General features: G+C 54.6%; 1 protein-coding gene across 1 annotated transcript in view; it reads left to right on the plus strand.

Annotated features, from left to right (window-relative positions):
- Window positions 1–7,258: 7,258 nt before the first annotated feature.
- DRC1 (dynein regulatory complex subunit 1) overlaps window positions 7,259–20,178 on the plus strand; it is a 28,030-nt gene continuing 15,110 nt past the window's right edge. Inside the window, exons 1-10 of the mRNA XM_067558465.1 lie at window positions 7,259–7,535; window positions 8,787–8,874; window positions 9,912–10,024; window positions 10,659–10,842; window positions 12,285–12,422; window positions 13,334–13,420; window positions 14,923–15,045; window positions 16,260–16,399; window positions 16,915–17,049; window positions 17,436–17,671. Of these exons, the coding sequence (XP_067414566.1) occupies window positions 7,411–7,535; window positions 8,787–8,874; window positions 9,912–10,024; window positions 10,659–10,842; window positions 12,285–12,422; window positions 13,334–13,420; window positions 14,923–15,045; window positions 16,260–16,399; window positions 16,915–17,049; window positions 17,436–17,671 (1,369 nt within the window). The 5' untranslated portion in view covers window positions 7,259–7,410. The remainder of the gene's footprint in view (window positions 7,536–8,786; window positions 8,875–9,911; window positions 10,025–10,658; window positions 10,843–12,284; window positions 12,423–13,333; window positions 13,421–14,922; window positions 15,046–16,259; window positions 16,400–16,914; window positions 17,050–17,435; window positions 17,672–20,178) is intronic.

Here is a 20,178-nt window from a genome sequence, read left to right on the forward strand (position 1 = left end):
GGGAGGTTTAGGGGGAAGGTCCACTTTGGGGGGGAATTTGGGGTCTGGGGCGTATGGGGGTGGCCTCCATTTTGTGGTGATTAGGGTTGGGGGGCCTGGGAGCATGGCAGCCTCCATTTTGTAGCCTTCTGGGTTTTATGATGCATTTAAATCAAACCTGCAGGGAGTTCCCCAGGTGCAGAGAGACCAGAACTTGGAGGGACAGAAATTACCCTATGAGAAAACAAGTGCCTTGTCTAAACCCCAGCCCAACGGGGGCAGGTGGGACTGGAGCTGGCGGCTGGGCACTAGAAAAGGCTGGTGCTATAAATAGCTGAGGACCTTTGCTTTGTTTGGGGAGTTTTTGCCCCAGTTAACCTAGATTTGGAAAAAAAAAAAAAAAAAAAGCTTGTTCCAGGAATAGCCATGGTTGCTTTACTGGGTGCATGTTCCATTGCCAGGGCTTCTGTAACCTAAACTCTTGTGGGGTTTTTTTAGGTGCCCAACTTGATTCACACTAGAGGCCCCGGTTTTCAGAGGGAGATGCTCATTCCTCGAAGGTGTCTCAAGTTGGGCCTCCCAAAATCACTTGGTCCCGTGACAAGTTAGGCCTGAATACAGGCTGAATTGATTTTACATCCGCGCCGTTTCAGTTTTGATTTGATTTAAACCAAATTTTGGTGATGGTTTCAATCAGCAAACCTTGAATGTAAATAATCTATTTTAATCTTGTTTTGCATTCGATTTTTTAGTTATTTTTCCTAAAGAAAAACTGATTAAACACGAAAACGTGTTGATTTTGCAATCAGATCATCTGTACACTACAGTTGGTACTTTTTTGCTAATCACTATCGAAGCACATTTATTTAAGCAATCGCGTAGCTTAACTGACACTTGTTCGTTCGTAGTGTTTAGATTTTTAATTGTTAGACAATGAAGAATGATGCATGTCTTAAATTTCTAGATGATTAATTTTCTACTGTGCTTTGTTTCAAGCTCTATTTTGATAGAAATCAGAATTCAATTAAAATATGCAAAAATGGCATGTGAACTACTTTGGGTCTTATTAGTGAAATAAAACTACCTCCAGTGTGCTGAAAACCTAAGAAAGTAAGTGCATTTAAAATGAATGGATTTATTAAACAAAAGAATATTCATCTTTAATTTAGTGAGTTGAACTGTGTCTGGTCATCCTGTGCCATCCAGAGGTTATAATGAGTAGATCTCATCCTCTCCCATCGAGTTTTTAGTCATGGCTTGATTTCCTCTTCGAATCTTTCCTGCTTTTTCAACTCCCAGGCAGTTTCTTAACTTTGAACGAGCAAGTCACTAACTTCGCCTTGTTGAATAAACGGAAAGCGCAGAGAAAATATTTTCTGCATTTTAGAAGAGGCTGTTACTGTCAAAAGTGGGTTTAGCACTTGGACAAACTCTGGTTCCAGATGCTCAGACAGTCACTTCCAGCAGTTCGGTGATTTCACTTCCTCTAAAAATTCAGCCGCAAACCCGATACGGCTTAATACTAATTTTTTACATTGAATGTCAATGATTTGAATAGACTGTAGTAAGTTTAGGCCGTAACATACGTTGCCATAATTTCCAATAGGTTTATTTTAAAATAGATGCATTTAATTTAACTACAAAAATCCAAATGAAATAAAAATCCAATGTTTTTTTAAACGTAAATTTGTATTCACTTTGCCCGGGTGGCTTTGGAAACCAGCCAGGAATGAGTGTATACGTATAGGCTAAAGAATTGTTGATGTTTAAAATAAGGGGGGGAAAGAAAAGAGGGTTGTTGTGTGATCTGAAAAGCTGCTGGTCCTTTTAATGAAAGGAGACCGGTCTTTAGGCAACCTGGAAATTAAAGGAGGCTGGAATTGCCTGTATGAAAAATTGGCTCTGGTCTCTTGTGCCTGTTACAGGAGTGAGAAGGTGGGTGAGGTGATATCTTTTATTGGACTCACTTCTGTTGGTGGAAGGTGCGAGCATTTGAACTACACACGACTCTTCTCCAGGTCTAAGGAAAGAAATCGGAGTGCTTGCAATCAATACAGGTTGGCACACATTCCTGGGACACATGAGCGTATTACATTTCCGGAGACAGCATGCGGGGCTCGGCCCTGTCATTGCTTATAACTCTAGAATTCATTTGGCTTTACAGACTCCATGGAGGTCTGTGCCTGGATGGCTGTGAAAGGACCATTGAACAATCCCAGGTACGGAGTGTCTGCCTGGAAGTGCCATGGGTGGAGCAAGAGATGATGCCAAAGTTTGCAGGCTGGCTTTCCAGCTCCTGGCTGCGGCACGGGTGAGCCAGGCTGCCTCTATTAACCCTTTTGCAAACACATTTTAATCTAGTTCATTCGTTCATGTTGCCCATGTCCTGTGCCTCAGTTTCCCCATTGTCAAAAAACACCCTTATGTAGGAAGTGAGAATAGATCGGGTAATATTTGCACATTAGACTCATAGAAGTTGAGGGTTGGAAGGGACCTCAGGAGGTATCTAGTCCAACCCGCTGCTCAAAGCAGGACCAACCCCAACTAAATCATCCCGGCCAGGGCTTTGTCAAACCAGGTGCTTCAGAGGGAATGAACAGAACAGGCCATCATCAAGTGATCCATCCTGTCGGCCATTCCCAACCTTTGGCAAACAGCAATCCCTGCCTATCCTGGCTAATAGCCATTGATGGACCTGTCCTCCGTGAACTTAACTAGTTCTCTTTTGAACTCCGTCATGGTCTTGGCCTTCACAACATCCTCTGGCAAGGAGTTCCACAGGTTGACTGTGCCTGGCATGAAGCAATACTTCCTTTTGTTTGTTTTAAACCTGCTGCCTCTTAATTTCATTTAGTGACCCCTAGTTTTTGTGTTATGAGGAGTAATTAACACTTCCTTATTTACTTTCTCCAAACCAATCCGTGATTTAATAGACCTCTGTCATATCCCTCCTTAGTCGTCTCTTTTCCAAGCTGAAAAATACCAGTCTCATTAATCTCTCCTCATATGGAAGTTGATGTGCCTGTAATCTGATGGGGAAATCCTTCCAGAATCTAAGGACCAAATTCAGCTCTCTTCCAAGCTGAAGTCAGTGGGAGTTACGACCACTTCCCTTAAGGCTAACTGCAACCCTAAATGAGCCGGGATTTAAGCATTTAAATCTACCACATCTCGGAGAAATTTAACCCCCCCCGAAACATTGGCAAGCACTCTGGAACCCTTTGCCACTGGCGCAGACGCTGTCCCCTGCACAGCGTGCTTGGAGAAAGTATAATCTGGCAGTCCGAGCGCAGGCTTGGGAGCCAGGAATACCTGTGTTCTGATCCCAGCTCTGTCCCTGACTCAGCATGTCCCTGGGAAAGCCCCCCCCCATGCCTCGGTTTCCCCATCTGTACGGTGGGAATAACAGTGACCTCCCTCCAAGGGGTGGATGTAATGACTGTAAAGCCCAAAGGGAAAAGCTGACGGGGCTTTTACTGAGGCACACGTGGGCACAGCCCCTGCTGCGCTGCTGCTAAAAGGAGGCGTTGTGCCCAGTGCTACAGGCGGAGTGAGGGGGCCGTGAGCCAAGGTAAAGCGTCTAGGTTGGCTGCTGACAGACCTCCATTGGGCTCTTCTGTTTTTAACCACAGCCCTGTCCTGTTACGGTCCAGGCCCCCCAGTGTCGCTCCAGACTTAGCCGGGTGTTCCTCTGATCCCTTGTCCTGCAGCGGATGGCGGTAACAGCTCCCAGGTTAATACATGGTCTTTATCCCTAAGGGAGCGGCAGTGTGATCTGTTGCTCTGAGCACAGGACGGGAGTCAGGAGACCCAAGGTCTGGTCTCATCTGCTGCTGGGTGCCCGGGGGCTGGTCATTTCCCTTCTCTGCGCCTGTTTCCCAAAGTAAGATGGGAACAATTCCACCTGCTACAGAGAGGATTAATCAGGCAGCAGAGCGCTTTGAGAATGCAAAAAAAAAAAAAAAAAAAAGTGTAAAGTCCCTTATTCAGTCTCCTGGTTTCCCCTGGAGAAAAAGGCAGAGAGCGGCTCTGGTCAGAGGCGCTGAGCCGGGGGATTTGAGGGGTGCGGTGGGTGAGGGGCTTCGGAAAACACGCCCACTGCTGCCTTGGCCGGGTGGAGAAGGCAACCTGCCCTCCTGCTGCATCCGCTGGGGGGCTGGGAGAGAGCATGAATCCTGTCTGTGCTGAAGCCCTTGATTTGCGGGTCCTTAAAGGTGAGGCCCAATGGATCAGAGTCATGCGAGTGGAGCGGGTTCAAGCAACAAAGGGATGTTTGGCTGATTAAAAAATAACCCAAAAAACCAAGGGGAGTCAAAGGAATGGCATGAATGGAGTTGTTCAGGCTGAAACATGGTGGGGAAATGGCCTTTGGAGGGACACCTGGGAGGTAAGTCGATATGGCGAGGGTGCAGCGGGGATTCCTTGAAACGGGAGTGTGGACGTGCCCCTGGAACCGGGGAGCAGCGTCCGGGTTTTCCCCTCTCTGGGTCCTCCTCAGAGGGGGACCAGCCCTCCCGGCTACCTCTCACCGGGAGCAGTCTTGTGCCCTTTTTAGGGCAAGCGGTCTATGACCAGACCCTCAGGCAGGGCTGGCGAGGCAAGCAGTCTTAAGGCCAGGCCCTCAGGCAGGGCTGGCAGGTGAGCAAGCCGCTCTCTTGAACGGTACGGCGGGGAAGGCTTCCTCACGGAGGATAGGGAAGGGGGGAGGGGGACGCAGGCCCGCCCGTCTCCACTGCGTCCCAGCCCAGGGCCCTGGCAGTGGCAACGGCGTTTGCCACCGGGTCGGCGGGGATCCGGCCGCCACACGCCGCCCGGGTTGCCCCTGACTCAGCCACCAACGTGCGGCTATCCCTGGGCTTCTTCCTCCCCGAAACCCCCTGTCCCTGTCTCCTCTGGGTCGCTGAGGTGGGGTAGACCGGCCAGGCCCTCGTTGTCCACGGGCGGCAGGTCGGGTAGCTCCATGGGCTCGTCTTCGGGGGGTAGCTCCTCCAGGTCCTGCGGCCCCCAGGCCTCGGGCACAGCCGGTAGATCCTCGGGGTCCCAGGCTCGGCACTGCTCTGGCAGGTCTGGTTCTGTCTCCCAAGCCCCGGGTGTCTCCGGGGGGTTCTCCTCCGGCTCGTAGTCCGCCGGGAGCCCCGACGGGCCTTCTTCTGGCTCCCAGGCCGAGGGGGTCTCTGGCAGTCCCTCCAACTACCAGGCCATAGGGTACCTGGGGGAGGCCTCGGTTGATCCCCAGGCTGGGTTTAAGGCCGGCCGGCCACTCCCTCTCAGCCCAGCTGCCTGGCCTGGAGGAGACACGTCCTTCCCCTTCGGCCACCTCCCACCAACTGAGCTCGCTGGCCTGGCTCTTAAAGGCCTAGCTCCGCCCCCCTGCTTCCGGTCAGGTGGGGCCACTGGGGCCTTTAAAGGCCTAGACCCGCCCCTGTGCTTCCAGTCAGGTGTTTCCCTGGGGCAGGCTTCTGTCAGCCAGGGTGGGTCTGGCTCCCTCTCTGGGTCCTCCTCAGAGGGGGACCACCCCTGCCGGCTACAGGGAGGAAGTGCCTGTCAATGTGTGCGTGCTCCTGGGCCTCTTCCCCACCTTCAGTCTGCGTGGCTCAGCCGCTCTCCCCTGGCTGTGAGACACCTCGGGATCCAGGTAGTAACACAGCCATAAAAATCCCCAGCCCTTCCTCCAGGCTGTGTGGCGAATGCTGAGACAGATCACGTGTCAGGGCTGAGCAGCGTGGCTCAGCCGACAGCCAAGGTTTTGCCATCCCCTTCTCCATTTCAGCTGGGTCCCGGCTGCCTCCATCCCTACTGGAAACCAGCATAGAGGGGAGGAAAACCCAACTCGGTTCTTTTCAGGTTCTTTTCCAGGCCCATCGCTCAGGTGTCTGAGCAGTCTGCTAGCAAGAGAATGACCTTGTGGGTTCTCCTGTTCAGTCAATCTTGGGCGTAGAAGTTGGGTTTTTCCTTTAAAAACAAGGGTTTGGGTTTTCCTATTGCACATGTGAAGTGTTAGCTGTCACACAGTTCATGCTGAATTTCAGGACAAGATAACCGAAGGCGGGTGGTGGATTGTGACCTAAGGCTTGTAAGAATCTGCAGGAATTAAACTGGTTAGTCTTTAAAGTGCTCCAGGCCTCTCCTTGTCTTTTCTCTGCCCTGTGTCTAAGTCTTTAACACTCAGAACTGCTCTCATCCTTCTTCACCAATGGAGGAAAACTTCCTCATTCCCCATGAACTTTCAGCCCATTCTTAAGCTCTGCTTCTCACGATGGACGCCACGGCAGTGAGCCATTTGAAACGTAGCCGTCTTTAAAAATCTCTCCTGATCAGTTTGTCACCGGGATAGTAACCATACCGTACCAAACCTGAGACCCCGGGGCGGATCGGCATAGGCCCTGCGGGTTTTTTGCCTTCATGTGGGGCACGCCTCACTTTCTGGTGGGTTCTCTGTACCTTGAAGTCTTTAAATCATTATTTGAGGACGTCAGTAACTCAGTCACAGGGCAGGGGTCTATACAAGAGTGGGCGGGTGAGGTTCTGTGGGCTGCGTTGTGCAGGAGGCCAGGCTCGATGATCACAATGGTCCCTTCTGACCTTATGGTCTGAGGGCGCATCACAGCTGCAGAAGGGAGGCAGCATACCAGGGATGAAGGGCTAACAGAGGCTGGAGCATGCTAGTTCCTGGGACCCAGTCAGGGTGGGTGGGGCTGCCTGTGGGGATGTGGCAAAGATCCCAGTGCAGGGAGGAAGGAGGGCTGGCTTGGGAAACGCAGCCCCTCCACAGGTGATGGCAAAGGGCGTCTGTCTGCTGACCTGGGAGAACAGAGCGAGAGGCAGGATGCTCACACGCTGCTCCCCTGTGTCCTGGTCCCTGGATGGGCTGGAGCCAGGCTTCCCCCTGCCAGTAGGAACGCTGGCTGCCCAGGCCGTGGGAGCCGGGCTCTCCCACTGCGGGTCAGAACAGGCTGCTCTCTCCGGCCAGCCTGGCCTAGGGGAAGTTTGCAGTTGTGGGGCAGGCGCTGGCATGTGGGGTGTGTGGTGCCACCAGCCGAACAGCAGCAGTGGGCGAGGGGGGCCCTGTACGATGTGACTGAGTCCACGGCCCCCATGGGGCCTCCACGCTAAGGAGCCCTGGGCTCCCAGGCTGGGCCGGTCACTGCAGGCCGTGGGGCAGCAAGCCTGGGTGCTATGCAGCTGGGGTGGGGCACGGAGGGAGCCTGCAGGGGGGCAGGCAGGTGCAGGGCGCTGCAGGGTGGGCGGGGCAGGCCCGTGGAGCCTGGAGTGGAGCCAGGCCGCTGCAGGGGGCGGGCTTCGCGGCGGGACAGGGGGGCGGGGCGCTCGGCGCTCGCGCTGCAGCCCCGCCCCCGCCCGAGGCCGCGCGCCGCGTTGCCTAGCGACGCCGCTGAGGCGAGACAAGGCCGGGCCGGGCCGGGCCGGGGCAGCATGAGCCGGCCGGTGTCGGCCGAGGAGCTGCAGGCGCGGCGCCCGTCGCTCAACGCGCCGGAGCCGGAGGAGCGGATCGCGGCCCGGCGCCTCCGCATCGCGGCCCGGCTGGAGGCCAAGCGCCGGTGAGAGCGGGGGGGCCGAGCCCATCCCCCCCGAACCGGAACCGGGCCGGGACCATCCCCCCCGAACCGGGTCTAGACCGACCAACGCTCCCCGAACTGGATCCAGCCCGAAACCCGCCTGGGACCGGACCGAACCGAACCGAACCGCAAAGAGCCGAAGCAGCCCGGACCCCTCTTCCCAGTCCTGGGTTCGCTGCGTGGCACCTGCCTGGGGCTGACCCGTCCAACGCCCTGCCCGGGGCTGGGGGGCCGGTCTGCGGCTGTGCCCGGTCCAGCAGAAGGGGCTGGTTCGGGGGGTGGCGTGTCTCGGGGTGAAGGCGTACAGCTCCAGACACAGCCCGCTGCGGTGGGGTCCGAGCGCTGCCTGTTAGCGGGACCGGTTACAGTGCAGGACCAGTCCAGCGCTAACCTCCAGGGCACAAACCCATCGTCCCAGCTGGCCCTGGTGTTAGCAGTCTCCTTCCACTGCTAGGTCTGGGTGACGGGGCTGGGGGAGCTTGCGCTGCCTTCCTGGGTGGGGTATAAAGGGAGGCCATAGGTCTCCAGGGCCGTACACCCCCTGCTTCTCACTAGTGTACACCCCCTGCTTCTCACTAGTGTACACCCCCCGCTTCTCACTAGCACCACGTTCACTCCGAAAACTACGTTTTGTTTTTTAAAAAGAAGCGGATTTTCCTCAGGTCGGCGGGAGCTGAAAGCAGGCGGCATGGGGCGCCCAGCTGTGGGTCTCCGATGATCGAGGTGGCCTGTGTGTGGGAACCCCGTGACTGATTCTTCCTCCGCCGGGGGCTATTGTCATCCTCTAGCCACAGTTATGGCTCGTGTCAGTGTGACACGGTCTGAGAGCAGCAGCTTTAGAAATAGGGGATGGACCAGCCTTCAAATCTGTACTGGGCAGAGAATGGTCAAATGGGCCAGTGCTCCTCCAAAATCACTGCCACTCGGCTTGCGGATGAGATCCGGAACCCAACAGGGAGCAATCGCTAGGCAGGAGTCTCCTCACCAGACACTGGTGTGTTCTACCGTGGCAGTGACCCTGTGTTCTTTTCTAAACTCTCATGCCCTGATGGGGGGGGACCCAGTTATCTCCCGTCAGAGTCTGAGAATATCTGGGTCACTCTTCCATCCGAACTGACTCTTGTGGACTCTTGCGGGATCACAGCACCAGGTGGTATGGCTCAATAGAGATCTTTAAGATATGGAAGATGACGTGTTACTAAAGAGTTTCTCTTCCCCCGTGTCCCCACACAGGGAGGCCCTTGGAGAAGATCCAGATGCGAAGAAGGCTGAGGCAGAAGAGCTGAGCAGGAGCCACAAGCAGACAGAAGAGAGCAGACAGGTTAGAACTCAGCTGTGGCAAAATAGATCAACGTAGGCAAGTTGGCAGATGACAGAACAAGGAGCAATGGTCTCAAGTTGCAGTTGGGGAGGTCTAAGTTGGATATTAGGAAAAACCTTTTCCCTAGGAGGGTGGTGAAGCACTGGAATGGGTTACCTAGGGAGGTGGTGGAATCTCCATCCTTAGAGGTTTTTTAGGTGAGGCTTGAGAAAGCTCTGGCTGGGATGGTTTAGTTGGGTTGGTTGGTCCTGCTTTGAGCAGGGGGTGGGACTAGATACCCCCTGAGCTACCTTCCAACCCTCCTCTTCTATGATTCTAAGTCAATTAGAATCACTAAGTTTGGCCCTGGACTCCTATTCGTGTAGCCTCTGATGATCACAGCTCAGTGTAAACCAATGGATCTGTGTGTTTTGACATAGCAGAAACTGCTCAGTTGGGGACTAATTTCTGAAAAATGTGTCCACATGCCAGGCAGATCTACGACCATAAGCTGATGAAAAATGTTGCTTCTGAAGCACCCCAGCTTCTTCTGCCTGCTCACCTTTAGAGTTCCTAAAAACAGCCTCCTGTTTTCAACTCTGCAGCGAAAGCCCAATATACTGAGCTTCCAAATGCAGAACATGCTGTGTGGTGCTCTCATTGCGCTAAGGGATTAGCAAAGCTAGGACCCCACTGAAGAACTGGTCCTCACATTGGTAACTCTTCGAGATGATTGCCTCTGTGGAGCTGCCCTGCAGGTGATACACATGCCTCGGGTGCATTCCTGTATATTGAGACTCTGGCCCAGTGAGGAAGGAGAATGGTGTGTGTGGGTCCATGCTGGGAAACATCTCGAAGACACAGTTACTAGGGGATATGACTCTTTTCTCTTCAATGGAAGCAGCAGGTGCACAGGCTACTTGTATTTAGGTACTTAAATAAGGATGTAGGAGCCAAACTTTAGGCACCCTGGCTCAAAAATGCTAGCCAAGTAGCCCTCCATTGCAACGAGTTTGGGTCCCTAATGGGGGTGCTCTGCCATTTTGCTCTGCTCCCAGAGGCTAGCTAAGCTGCTCAGCGATGGTACACAGCTAGTGACAAATATCCAGGTGGCTGCAGATGCACGGGAGACCCAGAGGAGGGCTGAAGAGGATGAACTGAAGCGACAGAGGTAAGAAATCCTGCAGCTCTGCTGCGTCATTGGCAGCAAGATCTTTGCTCCCCTGCTAGTCCTGAGTATCCTCTGAAAGGGCCAGCTCAGAGCAGGGCCACCCACATGCCCATCAGCTGGGGGCTGCTTTGGCAACTCACTGGCGGTCGAGAACTATGTTTCTTACCGGTTGTCATGGGCAAACACTTTCAGCGCTGCTGAACGGATGTGCTGCCTACCGAGAGCCCCCGCTCATTTTCCTGGCACTCCACAGGAACCTGCTGGGGCTGTAGAGCAAGCTTGTGCAATGTGCTCCCTTTGAATCCGGTTCATTCCCAGCCCTGTCGTACAGAGACCAGTCATTTATTTTCCTGTAGCCGTGTTTGTATTGTCTTGTACTTGCTGGCTGCAGAGCCGTCTCTTTTAGTGCATGGAGCCTTTTCAGATCCGGAGACCAAGCCTGTTGTTAGGGCTACAGAAAAGCTTGTTGCCCCACTAAGATCTTGTCTGCCCTTTGGTTTGAAACTGAATTAGTCCCTAAAGCTGGTTGTCCAGTAAGACGCTAACATGACTTCAAATCTCCGTGTGGACGGGGCCAAGAGCAGCAGCCGAACCCTTCACCAGCCCCCATTGCGTTATCTGCTGCTCCCTGCAGGCTCGAGAAACTGGAGAATGAATCCAAGACTAATCAGGACAAGTTTGAAGAGATCACCTCGAAATGGGGCTCGGCCAAAAAGAAAATCATCCCTCAGGACCTGTGGGACGTGCTCAACCAGCAGCAGCAGCAGTGTGCTCTGCTCATCGAGGAGAAGAACAAGCTCATCAGCGAACTGCAGCAGGTAGATTGCTGGGGGGGGAGACGCCGTGGGGCATGAAGGCTCTTGGAGTATGTGAGTGTTAGAGGGACGCTGTCCAAGAGTAAGTGACCCAGAACTGACTGTCTCTTCTCCTTGGCTACCCTACAAGAACAAATCCATCTACACAGACTCAGCATGCGCTCATGGCCTGGCAGTAACAGACCGGGATGCATAGTCCCCGCCTGCATGAGCAGGCCTATGGTAGCAAAGCAGCATGTGACCAAGGTAGTGGAAACCCCTTTCTGGGAAGGAAACCCCTCCCAGAGATCTTTATGGCTGTACGGGGAGGTGTATTTGAATAATTATGAGACAAGCCTTGAGAACGTGTTGTGTCTGAAAATGGTTTCCATCCACCCTGTGCTAGTGATGTGGATTGGTCGCTAGTCAGGGTTCCCCTTGCCTCTTCCTAGCACAGCCCTACAAAGACTGAGGGCTGGCGTGGAGCTGGGGGGCGTTGAGAGTGGTATCCCTCTCTCCCCACACCTTTATCTACGGGCTGGGCACAGGGCAGGCTTTAGGTCATGGGACTCTTCCAGAAATGCCTGCAGCTCCCCGTGGAATCAAGGGTGGTTGTATCCAGGTACCTGAGGGCAGCGTTCAGCCCTTAGTGTTCGGTCTCGTAGAAGCAAAGCCTGTGACAGTGTCAGATGCAGAGGGCGGTGGGTCTGGGGGCATTGGTCTGGGGGCCGGATGCAGAGGGCGGTGGGTTTGGGGGCCGGATGCAGAGGGCGGTGGCACTGGGGCTGTGCTGGTTAGTTGGGAACGTGGGGCACCTTTTCAGCAGTGTGTGTGGAAAAATATATGTGATGCTCCTGCTGGTAGAGCAGATACTTAATTCCTCTGGGTTTGCCCCTCTCCCCACACTTAAACACCAAACTGAAACCTCCCCCTGGTGAGTTTTATATCCCTCACTGCCAGAGACTCTGCAGCCCGCTCGACCTCCTACATGCCAGTCGGTGTTATGTGGCACATGCTCAGATGCTGCGGTGACGCGCAGCAGGGTAAACGCTAGAATGGATAGACTGATACAGAGTGTGTGATGGCTCGGGTCTGTATGTTGTCATTGTTGCCTAGACAGACAGAAATTAGAGCTGGAACAGCCTGCTAGGTAACAGCCTGCACCTCCCTGCCGATGCATGATTGTTCCTACAGTAAATGTCTTGGTGTTCTGGGGGCTTTCTAGTCCTACCCTCCTTATTCCAGACAAAGGTTAAATAATTCAAGCAATGGGGCTTCCTGCTCCTTGCCAGGAAATGTAGTTGTTCCCATCATCTCTTCTCTCTCCTAACCACTGTTCACTTTCCCAATCACTTTCCATAACGTCTGAAGCAGCAGATGCTGGATATTTATTGTTGGGTTCTTGGGCTTGTGCTGAACCTCTACAGAGCAGCTTTGATCCGCTCAGTGTCTGTTCTTCCCTGCAGGAGCTGAAAAGCAAAGATGACCAGTACGTGAAGGATCTCAAGAAGCAGTCAGACGACATTAACCTGCTGGTGGAGAGAATGGAGGAGCAGATCAGAAACCTCATGAAAACCTACCGGCGGGAACTCACGCAGATTGAGGTAGCAAATGGCTGCGTAGCGGGAGGGGAGCAAGCAGTGAATGATTCCCATGATAAATCCACCAGGGAGCTTTCCCTAATGGAATTGCCTTTGGCAAAGGGGATCTTGCTCATTACACTGGCATTGCAGCAGTGCTGGCTGTGGGCTGCTGTCAGATGTTTCTGTGGACCAGTGTTCTCACTTGGCCAGTTAGAAATACAAACGGAGGTGAACTGGGCTCTGAGGGTCTAGGTAATGTGATTCCGGGGTCTTTTCTTCGCTAAGTTACTGGGGATCCATTGCAGCCCTGGTCGATAGTGACCGAAAGCTGCTTCTGTGTGAAGGCTGCTCGCTCCCAGACATTTACCGGACCATTCTGATGATCTGGTCCGACCTCCTGTAGAACACAGGCCAGAGGATTTCACCCATTGGCCCATCATTTTGGTTGAGCTAGTGCGTATCTTTCAGTTTAATGAAGTGGCTTGTGGTGGGAACTAGATTTCATCTTTGCACCCACGCTAAACTGATCAAAGACATCTTCCTATCAACTGAGAGCGTCAACAGCCTGAACTGCTCAGCTGTGGGTGGCCGGTAACGGCAGGCTTTGATACCTGGCGACGGCTGGGTCTGGGGCGCTCTCAGAGGAATGGAGCAGTGAGGAGACATGGTTAGAGCAGCGCACTTGGAGTCCCCAGGACTGGGTTCTCTTTCCAGCCCTGCCACTTGACCCCTGGTGTGACCTCGGGCGCTGGGAGAGGATGCTGTGCCTGTGACTGGATGGCAGCTGGCTTCTGTCAGGGAAGCCCCTAGCCATTGCTCCCAGAGCCTGGCCCGATAACAAGGCCCATCCAGCACGGCAGAGCAGGCAGTAAGCAGGGCGTAGGCCGTGTGACGTGTATGGCGACCCGCCCACAGTACTGTCTCCTTTGCAGAAAGCTTTCGAGCTGGAGCGGCGAGAGCTGCTGAGCAGCAATAAGAAGAAATGGGACCAAGCCATCCAGGCCCACAATGCACAGGAGGTACGGGCCCTAAGGGACATTGCGATCAGTGAAGGAAGGCTCTGGGAGCCAGCAGCTGCTCCTAGGCACTGAGCAGTAGCATGTCTCAGTCCCTGCACCCGCTCTTGACATTGCAGAGCCTGGGGTCTGAAGGGGTCAGGTGGGGGCAGAGAGCGGGTGAGCTGGAGCCCACTCCTTGGCAGGGTAATGAGATGCTTCACTGTGTCCTCCCCTTGTGGGCTTCACTCCTGCTACAGGGCGGGAGTAACTCGGCAGCATGGTAATGCAGGATCAGGCTTCCCTGCATGCCCTGTCCTTATCGCTCTGTACCTTGTAGAAGACCCAGGAGATCATTGTTCCACTCTGCTCAGCACCGGGGGGGCCCCAGCTGGAGTCCTGGGTCCAGTCTGGGCCCACACTTTCGGAGAGAGATGGACAAACGGGAGAGTCCACAGGAGAGAAACAAAAATGAGCAAAGGTTTTGGAAACCTGGGACAGAGGAAAAGTTAATAAAACTGGGCATGTTCAGTCTTGAGAAAAGAAGATTGAGGCGGGGACCTGGTACCAGTCCTCAGATCTGCTACGGGCTGTTAGAAAGAGGACGATGATCCACTCAAGGTAGGACACGAATTAATGGGCTGAACCTGCAGCCAGGGAGATGTAGAAAAGGATTAGGAAAAGCTCTCTAATTCTAAGGGTGGCTGCCGGGTCTGAACTACCTTGTGCTATCTAGTCCCCACCGCATTCCCGCTTCCTTCTGCCCTGCCCCCAGTACTACTGCCCCTGCAGCGAGGGCTGGTTGCTTTGCTCTTGCTACAGGGACCAGAACAGTGGGAAGAGCCGTCTTGGAGCCAGTGCAGAGGGCAGCTGGATGCCCTAGAAATGAATGAACAGACGGGGGAGCCCATGTATGGCTGCTCTTCTTCCACTCATGTTTTGTCTGATTGACGGTTGGCCCGGATCCTCAGCCAGTGCAGCTCTGCCTCGCTCCCACTGAATTCAGCAGAGCCGTGCAAATTCACTGCCGCTGAGGCCCTGGCCCTGGTTTTGTAGCCGGACTCCTTGCTGCCGTGGGGCTCCGTGGTGGCTGTGATGTGCCTGGTGCCAGCATCACTTTGGGGGCCCGAATTCAGGCACCGAATTAGCCTGGCTAGCAGCATGTGCCGGGGCAGACGTTCAGGGACTAGAGCAGATGGCTGCCTCCATGCCAGCCTATTCCAGTCACACCCAGACTACACACCACATGCACTGTGGTAAGGGACGGACGTAATGTTGGTCTCCGAGGCAAAGACTGCCCAGTGCCGAGCATCAGGAGCGGCGCTCCTGCCTGGTGAGCTGAGCCAGGGTTTGTTGATAACCTAGGGGTACGTTGTCCCCATGGGCTGGTGGCTGGGAATGATCCCTGTGCGTCCTTACTTCGGACCGGCGAGGGCAGCTGGGATCGGGAAGGCTGGGTGGCCAAGTGGAACCGTGGGGATTCTCTGCGGCTGTTTGACTCTCCTCTGGTCTCTTTCTGCCCTCAGCTGGAGAACCTGATCACCCGCATGAAGAAAGTGGAGGAGTATGAGAAGCAGCTGAATCAGCTGCGGGTGCAGGATGCGGAGGAGTACGCTACCATCAAAATCCAGCTGGAGAACGATGTACAGGTATGGAGAGGGGGCCCCCCGGGGAGTGGAGAACCAGGACCCCACTGAGTGTACAGGGCCCATAAGGAGAACACCCCAATAGTTCTGTGGCTGTGACAGGGAAGGGACTCTTCTTTTTTAGCAGCACAGCTTGTGCTGGGAAGGGGGAAATGGGTAGCAGAATCAAACACTCAGCCTTTCTAGAACTTGGCTTCGGTGAACAAAAAGTTAACAGTAGCAACTGTCCATTGCGGGACCCCCGCCCGGCTGGGCTGCTCCTAGGGTTCCTCCCTCATGATTACTCAGCCTGCACTCTAGGTCCTCTAACAGTCACTTCCAGTTCTCTTATGGGACAGTGAGCCATGTGTACTAGTGAGTTAGTCGTGCCTACTTAGGATCAGCACCTGCTAACTGGGTGGGGCTTTCAGACAAACACTGCTTGCCTGTTACAAGGATCGAAACCTTCATGCATGTCACCCCCTATCTGAGTGGGCCCAGGAAGGCATGTCCCTCTGGATAGGCCATTCCAGAATTACTGTTACTGTGGTTTCCTGGGAAGCCGCTGGCACTGGCCACTCAGCGATGAGATTGAACTAGCTGCACCTGGTCTGGCCCGATATGGCGATTTCTATCTTCCTAAGTAACAACCGTTCATGTTCCAGGCCTTGTGACTGAGAAGTAAAATAACCCTTTTCAAACCAACGCGTCTTCAAGTGCTGGAATAACAACATGCCCAGTGAGGGGAGGCAGAGAGATTCTGACGCCTGCACCTGGATTGTGCGGCTGTAGCTCGGACGGTAGATGATGCCCTGACAGCTGAGAGCCCCTTAACACTCACACTGACTGTCCATAGGCTGGGGGTTGCAAGCCCGTGACTCTCCTTGACAGCTGATTGCACAGGACCTGCCAGGCTGGGTGTGCGGCTATCCCTGCTGCCTGAGGGGTTGGCTGCTGGGGAAGCTGTTGCACACACTGTCCGTGGCACTGAGTGAGTGGGTGACAGGTTAACCCGGGGTTCTTTAGCCTGTCAATACACCGACTGTCTGTAGCACCTTCTGTCAGGGAGGGCTTTGTACAGGGCTTGTCCTTTACAGAAGGAGCTTCATTGGAAGACTTCTGCTCTGTCTCTTAGACACTTTCCAGAGCCCCAGGACCAGCCATGGGGCGGCAGGGAGGGGCTCTGTAGCTGCAAACCTTCCCCTGAGGATGGCTTTTTATTTGGTTTGGAATCACAGATTCTGGAGCAGCAGCTGCAGCAAATGAAAGCTGTTTACCAGCTGAACCAGGAGAAGCTGGAATACAACTTCCAGGTGCTAAAGAAACGGGACGAGGAAAACACCATCATAAAATCCCAGCAGAAAAGGAAGCTGAACCGGTAAAAGATCAGGGCAGTTTGTGTGGGGTCGGGGCAGTGCCCACACCAGCTCAGCCCTCTCTGGGTCCCAGCCCATGTTCTCCCTGCAGAGCCCACAGCCCTCTCCCTCCTGAATATAATCAGGCTTTCACAGGGGCTTTGAACAGGGTCCTACCCCTCCAGCGGTGCTGCTGGAACGGGGGCCATGAGTGGCCCGGTGGAGCAGCTAGACGCACATTTCCTGGGCCATGTTCAGGCACTAGGACATGCTTGCCTTCGTGTGTCCAGCGCTGGCTGTGTGTAGGGATTTATTGTCAGGCCTGCCCTGCTGACAAGGGGTGAGGGGAAATTGTCCAGGGGCCTGGCGATTTTCAGAGGGGCCTGGGCCACGGGTGGCGAGGTGGTAGTAAGGGGGCTGTGGGTAGACTGTGGGCGGGGCCGTGAGCAGACTGTGGGCGGGGCGAGACTGTTCTGCCCTAGGGCCTGGAACTTCCCGGCAGGCCCGATTGTTGTTAACTCCCTGTTCTCCTCCTCAGTCTGCATGACGTGCTCAACAACTTGAGAATGAAACTGGCCAAGCAGATCAAGCAATTCCAGGAGGAGAACCAGACCCTGACAGCCGACTACAAGCGCATAGTGGAGCAGTACAAGGATCTGCAGAGAACGATGAGGTACGGCACGTCCCAGAGACACAGCCTCTCTTTGATCAGGGAGGATTTGCTTGAGCACTTGAGGGCAGCTTACCGGGACCCCCAGGGCCACATCAATCCGTGTGAACGGAGCAGGTCGCAGCCCCCCTTCCCTGGCTGCTTGGCTCAAGGTGGAGCATTGCGGGGGGGCCTGTTGTCTCTGTGCATGCACCATTAGCGTAAAGCGAAAGGCAGCTGCAGGTCCTGTTGTGGAACTCAACGGGCAGCTGGGTGGGAGAGGCTCATCTTGGAAGCCCGTGATTGATCACTGTCGGGGGCGCCCCCAGAGGGAATCCCATTGGTCCAGAGCATGCAGTGCGTCCTTGCACAAGCTCGGTTCACAGGCAGGGGCTTTCCCTTCTGAGCAGACACTTTGCCGCCATTGATGCCCAGAAGTTCCTGGAGATCTGGCTGATGAACGAGGAGGAAGCCAAAGGGCTGATGTGGAAAGCCCTGGACGCCGATCGCATCATTCACACTCAGCAGCTGGGGCTGCCCTGGGTGGAGCCTGACTTCTGGTTCCTGGACAACGTGGGCCCCATCGTGCACCGCAAGGCAATCAAGTCTGCCAGCAAGCTGGCCCAGGAGGTGATGGCGTTGACAGGTGGGACACTTGGCGTCTGGCACCCCTCTTCCCTGGGGATCTCAAGGCCTTTCCCAGGCACCGATTGCTGACTCCTCCCTACACCCCCATCTCAGGGAGGAGGAGGCTGAGGCCCAGAGGGGTTCAGGGCCTTTTCAGGGTCGCTCACTGAGTCTTTACTAGGCTGTACCTCAAATCTCAGTGCCCTGCTCTGCATTACCTCTCCAGAGTATGGAGGCAAAGTGACGGAATCTGTCATCATTATCCTTTGTAGTCCAGTCCGGAAGTACCATTCCAGACCTGGGCGCTCCATTGGTCTAGCTCCGGCACCATAGGTCATCCAATGGAAATGAAGACGGCTCCACAGCGGGCGGTCAGGCTATTGGAGAGGGTGAGGGAGGATGGATAAGGTTAACAGGGTATAGGAAGGGACGGGCATGGGTGCGTGTGGCTAATGGTATTTGGGCAGGCATGGATGGGCAGGGGTAATGTTACTGGAGGGGCGAGTGTACATGGATGGGGCCAATGGTATTGCAGGGCAGGTGGGGCTTCCAGGGTGTTGGTAACGGAAAGCAGGGCTAAGAGTGTTGGAGGGGTTGGGCAAGGCTAAGTCGGTATTTGAAGGGTTGGGTGAGGTGGGCGGGGCTAACGGTATTGGAGGGGGTGGGCAAGGATAGGCGGGGCTAACAGGGTATTGGAGGGGTGGGCGAAGGTAGGCGGGGCTAACGGTAACATGCATGGGGGCGGGGCTATCACAGCTACGTGCCAGTTGATGGGTTGCGGGGGCGGTAACAGGAATGGGGGTGGGGCTATTGATCAGTATGGGTTGCGGGGCCAGTTGATCAGTAAAGGTCTGTGATCTCAAACGGGAACTGAAATGCTTCTCTCAGTGCGAGATCCGCGGAGCTCTGGGAGGGCGCCCATCAGTCTGCGTGTGGAGCCAGAGGGCCAGCGTTTCCACTCCACGGGCTTCAGAGTGTCCAACCACTTGAACACTGTGGCGCGCCAGGTGGCAAGTGGCTGTTGGAGCAAGAAGGCCCAAGTGGATGTCCTCAGGGGGTGTTGGTGCCCAGCACAGCAGTGGGGGGCTTGTGCCTGAGAGAGGGTGGCTTGTCCCTTGCACTTGTCTCTTCAAAATCCCCAGGCTGATGAGGCCCCAGGGGGGGGGCAGCCAGGGGCCGGTGCTGAGAAGAGGAAGGGGCCGTAGCCTGGCCCCTGGAAGTGACTGACTGGAGCGGGGTGACGGCAGTTAAGAAGTCAGACTTGTTAATGGGTTGGAGGCCTCGGAGGCCAGACAGCGTCAGAGTGGGGCTAGCACTGCATGGGCCTGATCAGGGGAGCGGGATGTGCCGGCTCCGAGCTCATCCCAGCCTCTCCCAGCGCTGGGTAACTGCAATTAGACACTCTGCACTGGGTGAGCAGCCTTTCGCCTTCTGACCTGCAGTGAAGGTTGAGCTGGTGGGTGGCCAAGTACTCAAGAAAGCACAAGCCTCTGCTCCCAAGCCTCCGTCCTCACAAATTTGCTTCAGGAAATGCATCTTCCTTCCCAGCCCCACCCTTGCAGTCTCACTGAACGGACGGTGGGTTTTCTTACTAAGTCCTTGCCCTGCCTCTTAGGTTTTGCTGTACAGATCTCTGCTTGGAGAGCAGACTAACAGTGTGCTTTGAAACGGTTATTCTGCCTCTGCCCAGTTTCATTCATGGGCCCTGCAGCCGTCCTGCCTAAAACTGGAGGACCATCTCCGCTCTCATATGCTAAGTAGGGCTGGGCTGGGGCTGGGGCTGGGCTTGGATGGGAGACAAGGGAAAACCCACATGGGGCAGGAAATGGTGATGTACCTTTTCTATGGTGTGAATGCTCAGCTAGAGAAGTATGACTGTGTGATTTCTCCCATTAAAGGGCTGGTGTTGCAGGCGGGCTCTGGGTAGCACAACGGTGGGGCATGGGAATCATGTAGTGATCTGAACTGATCTGTATTCAGATACATTGCAACCCCCCTGGGATTGTGAGATCAGCTCTCTTTCAAATGACATGCACCACTGCCCGGTGGCCGAGCCTGGAGTGGAATATAGAATCATAGAATCTTAGAGTTGGCAGGGACCTCAGGAGGTATCTAGTCCAACCCCCTGCTCAAAGCAGGACTAACCTCAGCTATATCATCCCAGTCAGGGCTTTGTCAAGCCACAGCTTAAAAACCTCTAAAGATGGAGATTCCACCACCTCCCTAGGTAACCCATTCCAGTGCTTCACCACCTGTCTAGGGAAAAACTTTTTCCTAATGTCCAACCTAGTCCTCCCCCACTGCAACTTGAGACCATTGCTCCTAGTTCTGTCACCTGCCACCACCGAGAACAGCCTAGCTCCATCCTCCCTGGAACCCCCTTTCAGGTAATTAAAGGCCACTATCAAATCCCCCCTCGTTCCTCTCTTCTGCAGACTAAACAAGCCCAGTTCCCTCAGCCTCTCCTCATAAGTCATGTGCTCCAGCCCCCTAATCATTTTTGTTGCCCTCCACTGGACTCTCTCC

The sequence above is a fragment of the Emydura macquarii genome, unplaced genomic scaffold, assembly GCF_026122565.2.
Source record: "Emydura macquarii macquarii isolate MOO-44397 ecotype Brisbane River unplaced genomic scaffold, CSIRO-AGI_Emac_v2 contig_2076, whole genome shotgun sequence".
In the NCBI taxonomy this organism is placed as follows: domain Eukaryota; kingdom Metazoa; phylum Chordata; order Testudines; family Chelidae; genus Emydura; species Emydura macquarii.